The 16,181-nt window shown below is 41.1% G+C and overlaps 1 protein-coding gene across 1 annotated transcript in view; it reads right to left on the reverse strand.

Moving 5' to 3' along the window:
• The window catches only part of plekhm3 (pleckstrin homology domain containing, family M, member 3), a 51,219-nt gene that overhangs the window by 18,995 nt on the left and 16,043 nt on the right, over positions 1–16,181 (reverse strand). The window contains exons 4-6 of the mRNA XM_084544300.1: positions 11,497–11,642; positions 10,838–11,031; positions 4,778–4,841 (exon numbers count right to left, since the gene is read on the reverse strand). Of these exons, the coding sequence (XP_084400426.1) occupies positions 4,778–4,841; positions 10,838–11,031; positions 11,497–11,642 (404 nt within the window). The remainder of the gene's footprint in view (positions 1–4,777; positions 4,842–10,837; positions 11,032–11,496; positions 11,643–16,181) is intronic.

Raw genomic sequence — 16,181 nt, forward strand, 5'->3', positions numbered from 1 at the left:
CATATACAACTATCCCCCCCTTTAATTTTACCAGTCTAAATTTTTATTTTTATTTCATTTTATTTCTCTATCGGTGTACATTACACTTATATTGCTTACCTTGTGTGCAAACTACTGTTTACTGTAGTAGTTATATATTTTTTTTTTAGTACTGGCTGCAGGTACAACAATACATTTCACTGTGCATTGTACTATGTATAACTGTGCATGGGACAAATAAAACCTACCTATCTATCTATCTATCTATCTACCTACCTACATATCTATCTATCTATCTATCTACCTGTACATCTATCTACCTGTACATCTATCTATCTATCTACCTATCTATCTATCTATCTATCTATCTACATATCCATCTATCCATCCATCTATCTATCTATCTCTATCTATAACAACGATGAATAAACTCCGCTAGCTTAATGCTAACGTACAATGCGAAACACCATAGACAGGCTAACGGAACTAGCATCGCCATAGCGGCGGCAACACCAAACTCTTTTGAATGTATTCTCTCCGTGGCATCAACAAACAGTTGTATAATTATTCTCTCTGTGTCATCAAAGTATGTTAAAACAGCCTCACCAATCATTAAAAGTTTAACCAACACACACACACACTGACATTCAGCCAGCAGAGAGAAATGATTTGGCTCCATCTGCTGGACAAAGTAGCGAACTACGTGTGCACTGATGATGAAATGAGGGAGAAAGAGCAACTTTTCACTTTCACTACCATAAAAGGCCCTAAAATTTAACGAAAACTCACAATCTTCGCAGGGAGTGACCGTGAAGATCATAAGTATGTCGTGATAACATCTGAAAACAATAAAAATCAGCCCGACAGGAATGGCAGCTCATACAACAGACTCTATTTAAAATCAGACATTTCCTGCCCACAATAGGTGGCGCTACAATAATTGCATGAATATTGACATATGGATGTGTTCAGTTAGGGACCAGTAACAATACTGTAAAGTTTCATGCACTTTGGACTGAATTAAAGCACGTTTAATGCAACTTCCTGTTTCATGGCGCGTCAAAAAAACTGTGAGGGGCCAGCAGACCCACGCCACTTCGACGAAAAGTATATGCGCCTATTTTAGTTTTTGTTCATCGAGATTCCAACTACCTAATTCCATAGTTTTGAAGTCAATCTGATAAGATTTAATACCTCATTTACAAACTCCAAGAAACGCTATTTTTGTCCAATTTTCACACTTTAATCAAAATAGCAGACTTCCTGTTGGGTTTAGAATATGGCTCCAAGAGACTTTTTTGTGCGTCCTGGGATGTTACATATATGTGACATATTTCCAGATTTTTAGACGCAACGGGCTTCAGGGGCTGGTCCGTAGGTGGCGCTATAGAGCCATTTTGCCACGCCCATGCTCGAGGTCCTGATACATTTAAGTTTTTGGGCGAACAAATCTTTCTGCAAACTTTCAGGACTTTTTGTGCATGTTTAGACACCGAAAGGATTTTTTAAAAATCCAAATAATAATAATAATAATAATAATTAAAGCTGCAAGCAGCGTTGAACGGGCCCTCGCAATCCACGCCAGTCGGCGTCCGGCAAGGACGGGGTCACTGCATTTCTCAGGGGAAACAGAGGAGTAACAATGCACCGTGGCACGATAGCAAACAGTTGTCCAGTGAGAGGCAAAGTCTTCTTGCTTCAAGGATTTATTTTGTCACTCCCATTTGAAGTTTTCCGTCAAACTGAAATACATACAACTAAAGATGATTAAATATAAAATTAAGAATATATCTTAAGTATCTCTAAGTATCTCTTACTTCTCTTTACATCTAGTAAAGACTGACAAATAGGCCTACTGTAAATGTATACATATACAACTACTCCCCCTTTAAGTTTACTAGTCTATATTTTTATTTTTATTTTATTTTATTCCTCTACCAGTTACACTTATAGGCTATTGCTTACCTTGTGTGCAAACTACTGTTTAATGTAGTACTTATATTTTTTTTTTACTACTGGCTGCAGGTACAACAATACATTACACTGTGCATTGCACTATGTATAACTGTGCATGGGACAAATAAAACCTATCCATCCATCTATCTATCTATCTATAACAACGAAGAATAAACTCCGCTAGCTTAATGCTAATGTACAATGCGAAACACCATAGACAGGCTAACGGAACTAGCATCGCCATAGCGGCGGCAACATCGAACAACGGCGACCTTCTTATAAGTATGCTTATAAGTATTGCTTACATTGTGTGCAAACTACTGTTTACTGTAGTACTTATACATTTTATATATTTTTTACTACTGGCTGCAGGTACAACAATACATTACACTGTGCATTGTACTATGTATAACTGTGCATGTGATAAATAAAACCTATCTATCTATCTATCTATCTATCTACCTACATATCTATCTATCTATCTATCTATCTACCTACATATCCATCTATCCATCCATCTATCTATCTATCTCTATAACAGCGATGAATAAACTCCGCTAGCTTAATGCTAACGTACAATGCGAAACACCATAGACAGGCTAACGGAACTAGCATCGCCATAGCGGCGGCAACACCAAACTCTTTTGAATGTATTCTCTCCGTGGCATCAACAAACAGATGTATAATTATTCTCTCTGTGTCATCAAAGTATGTTAAAACAGCCTCACCAATCATTAGAAGTTTAACCAACACACACACACACACTGACATTCAGCCAGCAGAGAGAAATTATTTGGCTCCATCTGCTGGACAAAGTAGCGAACTACGTGTGCACTGATGATGAAATGAGGGAGAAAGAGCAACTTTTCACTTTCACTACCATAAAAGGCCCTAAAGTTTAACGAAAACTCACAATCTTCGCAGGGAGTGACCATGAAGATCATAAGTATGTCGTGATAACATCTGAAGACAATAAAAATCATCCCGACAGGAATGGCAGCTCATACAACAGATTCTATTTAAAATCAGACATTTCCTGCCCACAATAGGTGGCGCTACAATAATTGCATGAATATTGACATATGGATGTGTTCAGTTAGGGACCACTAACAATGCTGTAAAGTTTCATGCACTTTGGACTGAATTAAAGCACGTTTAAAGCACGTTTAATGCAACTTCCTGTTTCATGGCGGGTCAAAAAAACTGTCAGGGGCCATTAGACCCACGCCACTTCGACGAAAAGTATATGCGCCTATTTTAGTTTTTGTTCATCGAGATTCCACCTACGTAATTCCATGGTTTTGAAGTCAATCTGATAAGATTTAATACCTCATTTACAAACTCTAAGAAACGCTGTTTTTGTCCAATTTTCACAAATTTTCACACTTTTAATCAAAATAGCACACTTCCTGTTGGGTTTAGAATATGGCTCCAAGAGACTTTTTTGTGCGTCCCGGGATGTTACATATATGTGACATATTTCCAGATTTTTAGACGCAACGGGCTTCAGGGGCTGGTCCGTAGAAATTTTGTAGGTGGCGCTATAGAGCCATTTTGCCACGCCCGTGCTCGAGGCCCTGATACATTAAAGTTTTCGGGCGAACGAATCTTTCTGCACATTTTCAGGAGTTTTCGTGCATGTTTAGACACCGAAAGGATTTTCCAAAAATCCAAATAAGAATAATAATAATAATAAAAAGAAACAGTACGAAAACAATAGGGTCCTTGCACTTCGTGCTCGGGCCCTAATAAACAGTACGAAAACAATAGGGTCCTTGCACTTCGTGCTCGGGCCCTAATAATAATAAACAGTACGAAAACAATAGGGTCCTTGCACTTCGTGCTCGGGCCCTAATTATGGGTAATTGCACTGGCAGGTATTGGCAATGGAGCATAGCCAAGATGTCGAAGCTAACATGTGTTCTACAAATCTACAGGATAAACTTCACCATGCTACACAATTAAAAAGAACAAAGTTAAAACCATGTTATGCAAACAATTAACACTATATTCAAGACGTCGGACAAAGCTTGAAAGAGTTGGCCATTCTAGAATCATGAATTGCTTCGTAAACCTGCGAAACCGCCGTCCACCGAACAAGAGGTTTATATTTCTGCTGGGATCTACACAAATTCTGATCTAGCGCTCTACAGCACTGTAAGCATTAATCCATGCAGCCACAGCGTTAAAGCCGGCTGTGCCGAGTTTGTCTGTGAACTTTTCAAACAATGCTTATTGGTGCAGCGTGTCTCATGTCAGAGTTATTGCTAATAAACACAAGAGAAGAAGACATCTGTGCAGAGGGGTTCAGAGACAAAGATGTGTGGAGGGTACCGAGCTAGACCGCACATGGTGCTCCTACGGTGCAGCTCCAACACAGTACAATAGGGGTGGGAATCTCTTGGCACCTCACGATTTGATTCGATTCCGATTCAGAGGTCAACGATTCGATTCTAAAACGATTATCATTAATCTCGATTTTTTTTTTTAATGTACATTTCCATGCCTGATTTTAAATTTTGTGACATATATATATATACACACACACACACACACACACACACACACGCGCGCACACACATATTTTAGTTTGGTCAGATTCTTAAATATGAGTTTGCTACTCAGAATTTGCAAATCACTTCCTACTATTGTGTTGATCATTAGAGAAAGAAAAACAGATGGCTGGCATCAGGAACGGGTCCCCTTTTTTCTGTCAACTCTGGATGGTATCGTGAAATGTGGCTTTGCAAATTCATTGTATTTCCTAAACTGACATTTAGGCTCCGTATTAGGCTCAACAACGCTGTATTCATGTTAAGTCAGGAGGTGTGTGAGAGCCTACCTGCTGCAGGTCAGCCATGGAGTAGAGGTGAATGTGCTGTAGCAGGTATTCCCTGGGTAAAATCCTGTGAAGACACACGAAAGAACAAGTTTACGGCACCATTCTCTGTTGAACTAGTTATCAGCAGCAGCAATGAGGCGCCAATGAGACGCCCAACTCTTCACATTTTACTAGAAGGACAAAAAATGGCAGCTGGTCCATCCATCCATCCATCCATCCATCCATCCATCCACCCGCTTGTCCAATGTTAGAAACAGGCTAATAATCATGGTATTCCAGATGTTTCTTCTCACTACCAAAAGCATTCTAGTTCCTCATCACAAGATATTCCCAGGCTAGGTGAAATGTGTAATCCAGAAAATTCTGGGTCTACCCCGGGATCTCCTCCCAGCTGGAAAATAACCACCAGATCTCCAAGGTGGCCAGGAGGCATCTTCACCAGATACTCAAACCATCCCAGCTGGGCCCTTTCAATGTCAAGGAGCAGCAGGTCTATTTATTTGTCAGTGGAAACAAACCAGGAGGTTAAAGTGATGCTTATTAGATCAAATATTATTAGAGGAGTTGGATTCTGATCTCTAATTCTGTGTATTTTTTATATAACTGCTATAAAGTAAATACAAATTCGAATGTTGTGCAGTGGACTGACTTTATTCAAGTTGGATTTCTCTCAATATACAAAAAGCATTTATTAAACTAAGGGCTATTTTAATGTGATAAATAAACACTGTATGTACAGCATATATGCCGAAGCTCTTCTTGCCTGTCTCTTGTAAGATTTGCACAATGTTTGGAGAGCTGAGATGGCCACTGACATGACATAAACTAATGTCACTGCATATCTGAGTTAGGAGATTGGCCGCCTTAGCAAACTACTGATTACACACAAACTGAATCCAAGCTTGAACTGGCTCCTAATACCCTCTGTGCAGAGCAGTTTGTAAACAAATGAGGAAACAATGATCCGATACTGTAGGTACAAGTGAGCGCATTTAATGTTTAACTACAAGCCTTTGAGTCCAAGGTGCTAAAACAAAGCGATAACACCAACCTAGAGGCATAGTTCTGGCGTTTCTTCTCACACTGTGTGACGGTTGAGCTCTGGTGAAACGTGCTGCATGAATGTGCGTTTCAGTTTTGTGTGGACAAAACCGTTTCAAACCCGCTGAAGTGAGAAACCTTCGAATGGCTATTTGTGGTTTATGGTGGTTAGGGTAAGAGGCTAAGGAGCGTGTAATGTCAATGAGTGTGCTCACAAAGCTATGAAGACACGCATGTGTGCCAGGAGGCCTCCTCTCAGACCACTAAGATGGATGGCACCATGTTAAATCCTGTCTAAACCTGTGATGAGTGCCACTAAAACACTAGGATGTGTGTGCATGTGTGATCCAGACACCTCGCGGTGATATGCGCCACTGATAACCGACTCTGTTTGGCACGTTACCAGTGGTTACCACATCAGCATTCATGAGACAACACAAACACACGGGGCTGATTGTGCAGGACACGCCCTTACAGTGTGTACTAATCTCGGCAGAAGCACTTGAGAACTAAAACATTCGAGGATTAGGCTACAAAGGGCCGACACAGATTCATGCATGTATGCAAATGTACACAACATGCCCACGACTCACAATGTTTGTACAAGGCCCGATAGTATTAAACACAACATTTTATTTCGCTATCCTCTGGGATATTTCCACTCCGGCGGACACACCTTTCATTAAAAAAAAACTGCTATCACCGGGTGATTATGGTTGTGTACTGAAGGAGCGTCTGACATGACTGAGTGAGTGGCAGTGTAGGAAGTCCTGCAAATGTGTGTATGTGGACGGGGTGGACACGCCAACACACTGCAATCTAATGCAAACCAAAGCCGTATCTGTGCACACAAATGTTATCATGTCAAAGTTATGATTCAACTTTTGGGATGTTGTAAGTGTCGCTGCTACTACTACTACTACTTCACAACTTCACAATAAATAAAAGCAACCATTTAAGACACAGTAGGAGCCACAAGGCCACGGCCGGACGTCTTTAGAAGACACCGACTCAGTGTCGGACCGGCCTCATCTGGCCATTCAAGGAACTGCAGTTTTTGTCTCTTCCTCGTTGCTGCTCAGTCACTCAGAAGTGGCAAAAATAAGAAAAACAACAAAGTCAAAAAAGCACAAGCAGCTGGCTGGTTCTTCTCATTTTTCATCTTCATCTCATCTGAACATGTCAATGTAAGATATAAAGATGGTTTGTGGCTCTCAAAAAGTTTGAGCGACAAACACAGACTACTGCCACCTGCTGTTATAGAGAGTTATTTTCTCTCACACACGACCTGCTAACTGGCTGTTGGATGCACTCTGTGTGGTGTGTTCAAGTGCAAACTCTTAGATCAAGACACAGGCAACCAGAGGAGACTGCACACCGATCAGGCATAACATTATGACCACCTTCCTAATATCGTGTAGGTCTCCCTTGTGCCTCCAAAACAATTGGGACTCATCAGAGAATGGACATGGGCCTTCTGAGGGTGTCCTGTGGTGTCTGGTAACAGGATGTTGTTAGTGGGGGGCCTTTGGATCCTATGGGTTGAAGGGAGGGGCCTCTGTGGATCATCTTGATCGTTTATTTAGTAAAATTGGAGGCCAGGTCAACACCTTGTGCTGTTCTTCATGTTTTTTTTGAGTTGTTCCTAAAGCATTTTTGTGTGTGTGCCTGTGTCAGGCTGAGTCATGTAATTGTGTTTGACTGCTGCCATCAAGGAGTGTCATTGCTATGGGGTGGGTGTGCCTGGTCTGGTCTGATCTAGGTGGGTGCTACATGTCTAAGTAGCATCCACACCAATGAATGCCAGGTCTGAAAAGTTTCCCAGCAGAACATCGAATTGTCGCATGATGGTCGATGTTATTCACTTCTCCTGCCAGTGGCCATAATGTTATGCCTGATCATTATACAGTCAGTATTTGAAGCTTTGGTGTGTTCGAGTCCTAAACAAGCATCAAAATAACATTTGAGTACTCTACTACAAGGCTTGAGATCCTTCCAAACAACCACAATTACATAATTAGAAGCTACCAAGGGCTGCTTAGGTCTTTAAATTTGAAAAAAAAAAAAAAAAAAAAAAAGAGTAAAGAAACCCAAAACAGGACACAGTATGTCTGCATTTATATAAATGAGATGCACGCTCACGTCGGTAGCAACACACATTCTATAAAAAGAATAATGCAGCTGAGTACATAAAAAAATGAGAGACGACAAATATAAAAATAGATAAGAATATAGTGTTTGATTGTAAACAATGGACATTATTAAGAAGCTACCAAAAATCACTCAAAACTGTTGCTGGTTATCGCTTATCAACTTCTTACTTACAGCTTAGCAAGGTTTTCACAAACACACAAGACCAACAACTTGGGAATAACACCCAAACGTCTGCACAGAATCACTAAGCAGCAATAGCACGTATGTACATGTGTGCATGCAGCCATCAGGATCATATTTGAGATGTTTTTATGGAGCTCAATGACACCAGAATGAGTCAATTTATCTATGCAATAAGTCCATCCAAGGCTCTTAAACAATAGCTTATGTCAGGATAACATCATGCTTTCTGAAATCAGCATCGTTATTGTAGACGTTATGTACTTTGCTAGTACAGAAGTGTAGCAACAGTGGCTTTTGATTAGGCACTTCCACAAACAGTGCTATTTATCCAGTATAAACAGACTCTTTGTTGTCATAGTATGTACTTTTCTTGTTGTTGTTGTACATATTACACTTCGACTCATGCAGGTAATGTCTCTCACATAAAAACACCTACCAGCTGACTACTATTGTTAAATGTCCTAAGTGCTATCGTAATCGTGTTACACTGTGTCTAATGGTCAATATAATGACAATAAAGTTCTTCCCGAAACTTGAATCCTAGTTTAATTACACCTCATCAAGTCTCACCTTCGCAGAGCTCTGACAATAACAGCGTTTAAACTGCATATTAAGCAACTCCTCTGCTATCACACATGTAAACGTCTGATAGCGTTTCGAAAAAGCTGCAGCACAGGGCAAAAGCAACCTCGGCGATCTCTAACCTGCAGATCGTGGTTGTGTTTCCGATTCGCAGCTCTCCGCCTGTATGCAACAGACATCTCTCTTCAGACCCCCTCACTCCCCTCCCCCCGCCCCCCCGGCTGAAGTAGACTGATGACTACGGGAAGGTTTTAGCGCCATGGCCCTCATCAATCCTGCAGTGTTTGGAAGTGGCGGGGCACCGGCCGGCACTCGCTAATGGGACAGAAGTAAACACAGGACGGCGTGATGCGGCTCTGCTTCGCAACAGAGCGCGACTAATAAAGCCGATAGGAATACCAGTAGTTCACGGTCTCAATCTGTTATTTTAGAACTAGAAAAAACTGACGCTGCATTATAGTCGGCCAACAGATTTAATTTCCCGCCTGTAGATAATCAACTAGGAATTAATTTGTCCCGTGCTGCACATTTGGGACGGCTCATATAAATAAAATAAACCTATTAAAATACGTGTGATGTGGTAAATTTCCTGTTAGCTCGAATGAGAAACAGATTAAACATCAAATAATTTAACTACTCATCAAATCACAGCTATTATCATCAAGCTTAGTGTAAAAGCTTTAACGAGATCCAGCATATGTTTAGTTTATTACTACAAAAAGACTCCAAATTTTATGAAATAACCACAAACATTAAAAGTGACAAAGAATGAACTGAATTCTCTCTGTTGGCTCAGAACGTATTAGTGACCTGGAGCGGGTCAAGCAGCATCCATCAGCTCACAGACAAGGCTTTCAGTGTGGGACCCCCACTCAGATAAACAGTCATCCCCTCTGACCATCACACACATCAACATATACACACAGGCACACGTCTTTTTATGTGTAAGCAGTATATATATCTATATATATATCTATATATATAGATATATATATATATACACACACACACATTTATATATATACAGGAATGCATGCAGATAAAAGTTATGCCAGTATATACATTTGAACACACAGACTTAGATCGTACAAGGAGATGTCAGCAGTATTTAAGTGCATCGGTGTGGGCTTTTTACACAAGCAGCTGATGTTAACCATGAAAATGTATGCTTTTTTTCTATATTACAACGTCTAAACTAAAAAAAAAAAACATATTAAAGAACCATCTAAATCAAATCAGAAGGGTTCACTGTTCCATCTTTCTCTGTTTACTGTAGGTGGAGACGTAAAGATCATTTTAAAACACTTCCAACTTAATATACAGTCAATGTTTGGAGCCTAATTTTAATATTTACGTTTGATTTCTTATGAGTTAAAGAAAAAAATGATATCAGGCCTTCTCTAGAGCTTTGGTTTGTCCATTCTGGGCTACTGTAGAAACATGGCGGTGCTACGTGGCAGGCTCAGTGGAAGAGCAGCCAATGCAGATATGAAAATGATTTTAATATAGTTATAAATTAATGAAAATGTAATAACAATAATAATAATAACCATGTTCCATTTAAGATACTATATCCCCCTAAATCATACGTGTCAAACATACGGCCCGGGGGCCAAAACCGGCCCGCCAGAGGGTCTAATCTGGCCCGCGGGATGAATTTGCAAATTGCAAAAATTACACTGAAGACATTAACTCCAATTTTTCCAACAAAAGTAATTGCTATTCCAAGGGTTCACACAGATTTAGTAAGAGTTGTGGACACAACGCAACACTGAGACCTAGAACTAAATAGAAATTGCATTTCTTTTTCTTAAGAAATGTCCAATTGTTCATTAAATGTAAACATTTTCATAATGAACATCTTTGCACTAAAACAAAGGAAAACATTTGGAGTTGTTGTTATTCATAGGTAAATACGCTATCGTGTTATTGGTCCGGCCCCCTTGACATCAAACTGGGTTTATGTGGCCCCTGAACTAAAATGAGTTTGACACCCCTGCCCTAAATCCTTCAACTGACCACGACTCTGAAGCTATCTATGATTTTTAAGAAGATATCGGGTTCATTTTAGGGCGTCGCAAAACAGTAACGCCAGCATACCTTCGCCTGAGGTCTTCAGCGACGGTTGCCCTGCAGCTGAACAGGTAGGCCCGCAGCGACTGGAGCTGCTGGCGGAGGCGCAGCACCGTGCTGAGGGGCTCACAGTGCTCGTACAGGCAGGGGTTGAGCTGCTGGACGTCCAGCAGCGGCTCCTCGTACACAAACTCCAGGAACTCTTTGGCCTGTTTGGACACCTGGAGGAGCACATGGGAGCTCGCGTTAAAGCACAAAGGGGATGATAATCCCCAACGAGCTGGACTTTCTGCGGTTGTAATGGATGACGCGAGGCAATGAATCCTCGCTCGGGCAAGACACAACATGTTAATCCGTGAGCTAATCAGTCTGGTTGCCCCCCTGTCCCTCAATCTTTCCAGCCATTACACTAATCTAGAATAATCTCTTCTGGCTGTAGCATCATACTTAGCGCTCAGACATGAGAGTGGTATCAATCTTTTCAAACAACTCTAAGCAAAAAGGAGAATTTACAGGAAAATTTGCACTTACTGGAAAACAGTGGATCGTTAATGGGGCCAAAATGCATCCTAATACTTACAAAAATATTACAAGGCTTTTTATGACCCAGAGACAGTCTGCTGGTGTTTCTACTGCATATTTTCATGATGGTTTTCTCATTTATGCATGCATGTGTGCTTTCCCACCTTGTGCTTGCTGGTATCCCAGTTGTGCAGCAGGCGCGCCGGGATGAGGAAAGAGTTGTCCTGGTGGCAGCTCTGGCAGTAGTACCAGCCACTGTAGTAACAGACCTTTGCCTTTCCCTTGGAAAGACCGACTGGACGCTGACAACCTGGAGAAAGTCAGTGGGTGAGTACATGTATGTGCTTTACCATTAAACATACAGTGTAAACGTAATACTCTTGTGTTCTCATAAGGAAACCAAATAAAAGTGTGATTTCGTAATCCTAATATGGGTTATCTAGGACTTGCATATCGTAAAATAACGGCCTCAAGTCTTGCTTCACGTCAAAGTGTTGCACAAGTGCGGTCTTGGTGTTAACAGTGCGATAAAGCAGGCGGAGAGGAAGCGAGATCAGGACATGTCAAAGGTTGTAGAGGAAACAACTTGGTGTTAATATGTGTCAGTTTACTGCCCCTCACTAAATACCAGACTAATCCGGCCGGGTAAACCCGTCGATGATAAACAAGGCGGTATAAAATGAACTGTGACCCGACGACGTAATCCCGACCCGTACAGAGTCGGGACAATGTGTGGAGGTAATTAAGTTTTTTATGTTTGATTATGATCATAAAAAACACGTAATGAGCAGATTACAACATTTATTTTCTACTCAGGCTATACACAGATTGTCCTGAGCATCCATGCGAAATAATAGCTATATACAGCGATCAGGCATAACATTATGACCACCTTCCTAATATTGTGTAGGTCTCCCTTGTGCCTCCAAAACAGTGGTGACTCATCAGAGAATGGACATGAGCCTTCTGGGAGGGGCCTCTGTGGATCATCGCACAGATACTTGATCGGTTTGGGATCTAGTGAATTTGGAGGCCAGGTCAACACCTTGAGCTGTTCTTCACGTTTTTTTGAGTTGTTCCTGAACTGTTTTTGTGTGTGTGTGTCTGTGTCAGGCTGCATCCTGCTGGGGATGGCTGCTGCCGTCAAGGAGTGTCATTGCTATGGGGTGGGGGTGCCTGGTCTGGTCTAGGTGGGTGCTACATGTCTAAAGTAACGTCCACATGAATGAATGCCAGGTCCAAAAGTTTCCCAGCAGAACGTATTGTCATATTGCCTCAAGATGGTCAATGTTATTTACTTCTCCTGGTGTTAATGTTGTGGCTGTGAGCTTAATGTTTCAACCAGGCCCAAAACTGACAACCCGACGTCGAGTCAGTTTGTCATCCATAAAAACAAATATTGTGCTTGATTTTTACCGAGTGCACTCTCTGAAATATTGTACCAACAGTTCATGTTTTGTGCATCTTCTTCCTAATTCATCTGAAGCGTTCACCAGATAACAAGAGTCGTGGTTTTAACCCAGTAGTCACAACACAGCAGACTTCAACAAGAAAGAGCTTTGTTGGACCTAAAAGACCAACAGATCTTCTGCTCTATTCAGCCTGATAACTTCCCCACTCTGCTTTGTCTTCCAGGCTCTTTAAAGTCCATTCTTCACCCAAACACCCGGACCTGCTCCTCTGATCACACACACACACCTCCCCAAACAGCAGAGCGCTGCAGCAGTGCAACAGGTGTCCCTTATCCACACCATCTTAGAGGACATGGGGCCTGGAGGAAAACATCAAATTAAGGGAGGTGGAGAAGAAAAGAGACAGAAGATCGTTATCTAGCGTTTGGGAAAACAGAGGCTTAAGAAAGCTACCAAAAAGAAGAAATGACAGAGGAAGAGGGACATGTGTCAGCATGTTTGTCAGTGGAGCTTCAACGCAAGAAACAACATGGACCGAACAACTGAATAAGAGGAAAGAGAGAATAAAAAGAGCTACTGAGAGATGGATGAATTAACTGCATGAAAGAGGAGAAGGAGATCAAACAAGAACAAATGAGTGCAGACAATAAAGAGAAGTTTGTCCGGCTACTTTTCTATCAGAGACGACAATCTGACGTCTGGAAAAAGGCAGACAATGGTCTAATCAGCATTCAGAGCTGGATTCCTTCTTTATCTGACCAAAAGAAAAACAAAACTCTTGTTGGTGCTCCACTCTAGAGACCGAATGGTGGACTGTTACCGACAATCGTGTAAAAAAATCAGAAAATCTGCTGATTTATCTTTAGATCGCTGATGAGTCCTGTCACGTTAAAACTGGCCTTTCACTCTGCTGGTTGTGATGAAGTTGGGTATTACATTTAAATTTACATTTCGCCTCTCCGACAACTTTGACTACCAGCTTTAGAGCCAGCAAGCGGACCTGAATAAAGCAAACACGGCTAAGTGCCAAAAAACTGCAGTACCTCTAATGTCCACAAGAGGCTGGCTCCAAAAAATAGTCAAGCCCCATTGACCTCCATGTGAAAATGTCCATCTTTACAGCAGAAATAAGTTGCTAAATTAATATGTTTACAGCCAGGTAAACACTTTTTTGTGTTTACCTTTTGGCTTCAATCACGACAACTGTACAGGGTTTAATTTATATAACGCACCCGTTTAAATTAAGGCCATGGTCGCTTTGAGTGACAGGTGGGTGCCTTCACAGGTATCTAGCCGCCTGCTTCGGTGTCACCCTAATGCCTCAGCTCCAGTTATGCACCACATCTTGGACCGCTTTTTAATTTGCTGGGGGGGACCTGTACCATGCCTTAGTTATGCTGCTATAGGCCTAGGATGCTGGGGGATGATGCACTGAGCACCTATCCTCTACTTTCTTCTTCAAGGATTCTTTATTGTCATTTCAACACATGTTGGTACACGAGGTGGAACGAAATTAGTTTCTCTGGTACCGATGCACGCCAATAGCAGAAACAGTAAAAAGTATAAATATAGAATAACATTAGCTAACTAAGTATTGTACAAAAATAGCAAGAAGTAGTTCTGTCTCGCACCGAGCGCCTATCCTCTAATTTCTTGTCCAATTTCTTCTCTATTCCTACTCCTGCATTTTTGTGCTACTTCTGCATAGCATATTAACAGCCGTGTGTCCCTCCCCCCTTATCTCGTTCCTCCTGCTGCTCTCTTCTCTTTCTTTATCTATCTCAAGCAAATGGGTCCCTCCACATGAGCTTAAGGTTCTGCTCAAGGTTTCTTCCTGTTAAAAGAGAGTTTTTGTTTGCCACCCTTGCCTTTGTGCTTCCTCTGGCAGCTTCAGGCCACGTTTTGCAAAGCGTCTTTCTTGAGACAATATGTATTGTTATTGACTCCATATGAATAAAACTGAATTGAACTGAATTGAGTTATGCAGAATCTAGCAATGCCAAGATGGTGACGGCCATTTTTATATACTGCAAATACCGTTAACTCAGCAACTTGAATCAGTGACATGATCTTCATCTTATGAGCCACATTGGGCCTTTGAGAATCTTAAAAAGCTTTTTTTATGGGCTTTAAAGCAGCTTTAGTTAGTTAGCCTTTTAACTTTTTACTAATGTTTTCTAGAGAATGTGGGCCCACTGCACACGTCTAATCACAACATGAGTCAACCTACGTCCAGATGTGATCTGGCACATCGTACTGCTATGGGTTTAAACATTTCCTTTGTGCGCCAAACAATAACCTATAAATTATAAGCATCTATTTTTAAGACTTTCCCAAAGTTTAAGCAATTGGATTTTTGTTTTAGTTTTGGTTTAAACTGCTGCTTGTGGATTCAAAGAGAAAAGGGGAAAGTCTTATCTTACTGAAGGACCCATGATGGAATACATATGTGTAACTCGGATCTAGGTAGGCTAATTACAGCAATGAGCTCATGCTGTTGTTGGGGTGTATGCTCCTTCAAAAAAACCACAGTCGAGTGGTTGGGAGCCAGCCGGCCGAGGGGATGGACAACAGTCAAGGAAACACTGTGTCACTTCGAGGAAACAGCTGACCGCCAGACCAGCTTTCTGGCCAACTGTGGCCTCAAATTTGGTCCGCCGCTGCTGGGACCGGAGGAACAAAGACGCATACGTATGGAGCCTGAAAGCACTTGCAAACTGAATAACAAACTTCAACCTTAACCTCAAATTCTATATCATGAGTAAAAGAAGAGAACACACCCACACATTCAGGCACGTGGTGGGAAAAGGACTTTGACCACAGCTGCGGCAGCTCTATCATCCGCTCTGCACAGTAAAACAAGCAGTAAAGCCTCAAAAGGAAATGCATGGGGGCTCTATGGAAGACATCAAAGAATACAAGAGAACAAAGTATATAAATATGATAGTGAAATGGTCTTGATTAAAACCTCAGAAAGCAGCAAAACTTCCCTAAAACATGCATTCATTTTCAGCCATGAGAAGAGAAAGCATAATAAAGACAGATGGTGAAGTTGTACGTCTACTGTATTTCTACAAAAATATGTAAAGATATTTAGGAATTATAAAAAAAATAAAGCATCATGATAGCATAAGTAATAGTATAAAAAGGTAGTTTAGAGAGTTTTTGCAGATTTTCATTCTTGACAGTCAAATTACTCCAACAGAGCTTTTAAATTCTCATGAGAGAAGTCTGTCATAAGTTTTCTGAAACCAAACCCAACCAGCATCATGCAGCTGTTTAAGTGCAGCTGTATTTGAGCAGATTCATAAAGACCTTCTGTTTTTGCTACTGTTTTTTTTTTGGTGTCTGAAGTTTATATTTTTGAAGGAGGAAGCAGGGTGATTCCAAACAAATAATCAACCTATCTGATGAGTTTTCTGTTAAACCTGCAGTGT

Source organism: Chelon labrosus, assembly GCF_963514085.1.
Source record: "Chelon labrosus genome assembly, chromosome: 5".
Taxonomy (NCBI): Eukaryota; Metazoa; Chordata; class Actinopteri; order Mugiliformes; family Mugilidae; genus Chelon; species Chelon labrosus.